This window comes from Lipotes vexillifer, unplaced genomic scaffold, assembly GCF_000442215.2.
Source record: "Lipotes vexillifer unplaced genomic scaffold, Lipotes_vexillifer_v1.1 scaffold666, whole genome shotgun sequence".
Taxonomy (NCBI): domain Eukaryota; kingdom Metazoa; phylum Chordata; class Mammalia; order Artiodactyla; family Lipotidae; genus Lipotes; species Lipotes vexillifer.
The window spans coordinates 4,697,762-4,701,163 of NW_006787408.1; the positions used below are offsets into that span (position 1 = coordinate 4,697,762).

Below are 3,402 nucleotides of genomic sequence, written 5' to 3' on the forward strand. Positions count from 1 at the left end.
AGTCTATTTTAAGGACTTTATTTTTTGGATGAGAAGTCATTGGAGAGTTTTGAGCATAGAAATGATATCTGGTTTATGTTTTGTAGTAGGGCCATAGTTAAAGTAGACTGGCTACCATGTTTGGAGTAGACTAAGAGGAAGACAAGGGTGAAAATAGGGAAACTAGTCATGAGACATATTAATCCAGGTGAGAGAGGATGGTGGATTAGACAAGAGTAATAGTTGTGGAGGTGGTAGAAGTGGTTGGAATATGCTTTGTAGGTAGAACTAACATTTACTGATGGATCTGGATATGAGGTGTGAGTAGGAGGTGTAAGGATTGTGTCCAAGATTTCTGGCCTGAATGAGAAGAATGAGTGGCCATTCCTCACTGAGATGGGGAAGACTGTGAGGTTTGGGGGAGAGTATATTAGTGTCCTTGTTTTAAACTTGCTTGAGATGTTTATTGGACATTTATGAAGAGGTGCTGAAGCAGTTGAATGAGAATCTGGAGTTTAAGGGAGAGGTGTGAGCTAGAGATATAATTTTGGAGAGTCATCAGCATATAGATGATGTTTAAAGCCATGAGATTAGATAAGATCACCACGAGAGTGAGTATCAACAGAAAGAAGAGTCCTGTTACACTCTAAACTTGAGAGGTAAGAGAGAGAAGGAGGAATCAAAGGAGTGGCCAAAGAGTCATGTGGAAAGCCAGGAATGTTCTAGAAGCCAAGTAAGGAAAATATTTCAAAGAGGATATATTGAATGGTGCCAGTAGATCAAGTATTTAAAAAATTTTTTCCTTATTATGTTATCTCTTTTGTTGCTGTGGTAAACGGGCTCTTTATATCTTCTAACTGTTGCTTATATATCAGTATCTGAAGGCAATGAATTTCAGTTTATTAATTTTGTATCAATACTGAATTCTTATTTAGTCATTTTAAATTGCTTATCTTAGGTTTTTCAGACATCCAGTCATTGCATCCGCAATTTTATTTCATCTCTTCCAATTTTTATCTCTGTAGTTCTTTCTTCTTGTCTAATTGTATTGGCTAGTACCTCTAGAGTGAAAAGTTGGTTAAGAGTGGGTATTCTTGTCTATGTCCTGACTTGAGCGGGACACTCAAGGGTTTCCGCACTAAGCAGTAAGTCATGGCTTTTGGGTTGAGGTAGGTGTGTGTGTGTGTGTGTGTGTGTGTGTGTGTGTGTGTGTGTGTGTGTATGTATGTTTGTAGGGCATAGTCTTTCTTATTTTAGTTAAAAAAAAATCTATAATGCATGAGTTTTATCAAAAGCTTTTTCAGCATCATTGAAGATGGTTATATTATTTGTCTCCTTAGGTCTAGTAATATAGTTTTTATACTACTAAATTCCTAATGTTGAACCATTATTGCATTTCTAGAATAATGTAGTCACTAGATAAAGCTACTGGGATGAGTTGTTGCCACTGCTTCTACCATTGTTCTTTTCCTAATTCTGGCCAGATTTTATCATCTTTGTTAAGGATTCTGTTGTCACTGTTGTGTTCCCCGAGACTTAAGATAAGTGCAAGTGGAAACTTGGTAGTCAAACTCAGAAAAGAAATTTTCTGTCGCCAGGCCATTTCCCCCCCCACACAAATAGAGGGTTTATCCTTTATATTTTCTTATGCTTCACAAAATGCATCCAAATACTAGTCACAGGCTTTTCTTCCTTGATTTGACTATTTGTAATCAACAACTAGGTTTAATTTTTACCCTTGATTTCAGATCATATATTTCTAAATTTTTAAAATAGTCACTTGTGGTCTACCCAGAAGTAACAATGATTGTATGATTTCTTACCTCTTAAGGTAGTAGGATTTTCTGATTTTAATTTTGTATCAGGCTGATTTACTGAATCCAAAGAATAGCTAATAGAATCTGATAGATTATAAGTTGTATTTTCAGACCTTGCTCAGTGCGTTATTGTGACTTTCTTCTTCGAAATGAAGCACCACTATTTTTTCATTCCGGATAATATTAACTACATCCTCTCTTGTTTATTCCTTTGCAGACATAGTGAACTTTTTGCTGTTCTTGAGCAATCCAGGCATGCCCCTCCTCAGGACTCTGTTCCCTTTGTCTGGAATGCTCTCTAGTCAATATCTTCTTTTTAAGTCTTTGCTCAAATGTTACTTCACAAGTCAGGCCCACCCTGACTCTTCTATTTAAAATTCTCACCCCACCTCTGTGTTTGTGATATTCCTTTTCCAGATATTTTTTTCATAACACTTAACCACCTTTTAATATTCTGTATAGTTTACGTGTTTATTAGGTTTGTTTCTCCCATCTTTACTAAAATGTAACCTCTTCAAAGACAGGAATTTTTTTCCTGTTCTAAAAAATTATATCTATATTTTCCTTTTTAAAAAGCTAATAGATCTCCAGTGCCTAAAACAATACCTGACACATAGGAACTCAACAAATATTTGCTGAATGAATGAATAAACTATCTTGAGGAGGGTCTTATTTATAAAGAACTCCCATTTAGGGTCAGAATAATCCCATGGGATATGCAAAGAAATGTAAATGATCCTTTAACTTCTAAATTTAATTAATTTAGGCTGTTTTTCTCCCTCCAGATTCATCGAAGCAAGAACAAATGGAAATTCTATTTGAAAGATGGTGTTATGTGTTTTGGAGGGAGAGACTATGTATTTGCAAAAGCTGTTGGTGATGCAGAGTGGTAAAACTGATGAGCTCAGTACATCATTAAGATCAGTGGGACTATATCACATGTTGTTCACTGCATGGAATTTAATAAAATTATAATTCAGATGCAAATACAAATATACAGTTTTACATTTCTTTCATTTTACATTTCAAACTGTTTTAACAGGTTTTTATTTTTTAACCCCCATTGTCTATACCATTACAAAGCATAGATGTATCAGGTGTGATGTAGCATGAAAAAATGTCATATTTCTTTAATTTTGAAGTAAAATTTAAATCAGACTCCAGTTCCCCTTCATGGTGAAGTCAGTATCAATTATTAGATTGGGGCTGGTGTTCTTCCCACCTCTCACCAAACCATGTTACAAAAGACCCTGGAGACTAACACAATATTGTAAAGCAGCTATACTCCATTTAAAAAAAAATCGTGTTTGAAAAAAAAAAAGGATCCTGGAGAGTCTTATAAGTAGCAGGATATTTAAGAAGGCTTCTCTGGATCTTCAGTCTACGTTTATCACCAGCAGTATGCGGATTGTGCAAGCCCAGATTGTTCCTTGGAGGCAGATGCCTCAATTGAGCTCATAGTATACTTAACATGAAAATCGTTGCTGAGGCCAGGATCCCTAGAGCCAAGGATGAGCCTTTCTGGGTTTATCATGTGGCCAGGCCATTCTTCTTTGTACCTGCTATTTCCCTGGGGAACTGTAGGGAGTGGGTTGGGTTCCCATTC

General features: G+C 36.1%; 1 protein-coding gene across 1 annotated transcript in view; it reads left to right on the top strand.

Annotated features, from left to right (window-relative positions):
- The window catches only part of GTF2A1L (general transcription factor IIA subunit 1 like), a 58,204-nt gene extending 55,515 nt beyond the window's left edge, over positions 1-2,689 (top strand). The window contains 1 exon segment of the mRNA XM_007472262.1: positions 2,582-2,689. Within this exon segment, the coding sequence (XP_007472324.1) occupies positions 2,582-2,689 (108 nt within the window).
- The last annotated feature ends 713 nt before the right edge of the window (positions 2,690-3,402 follow it).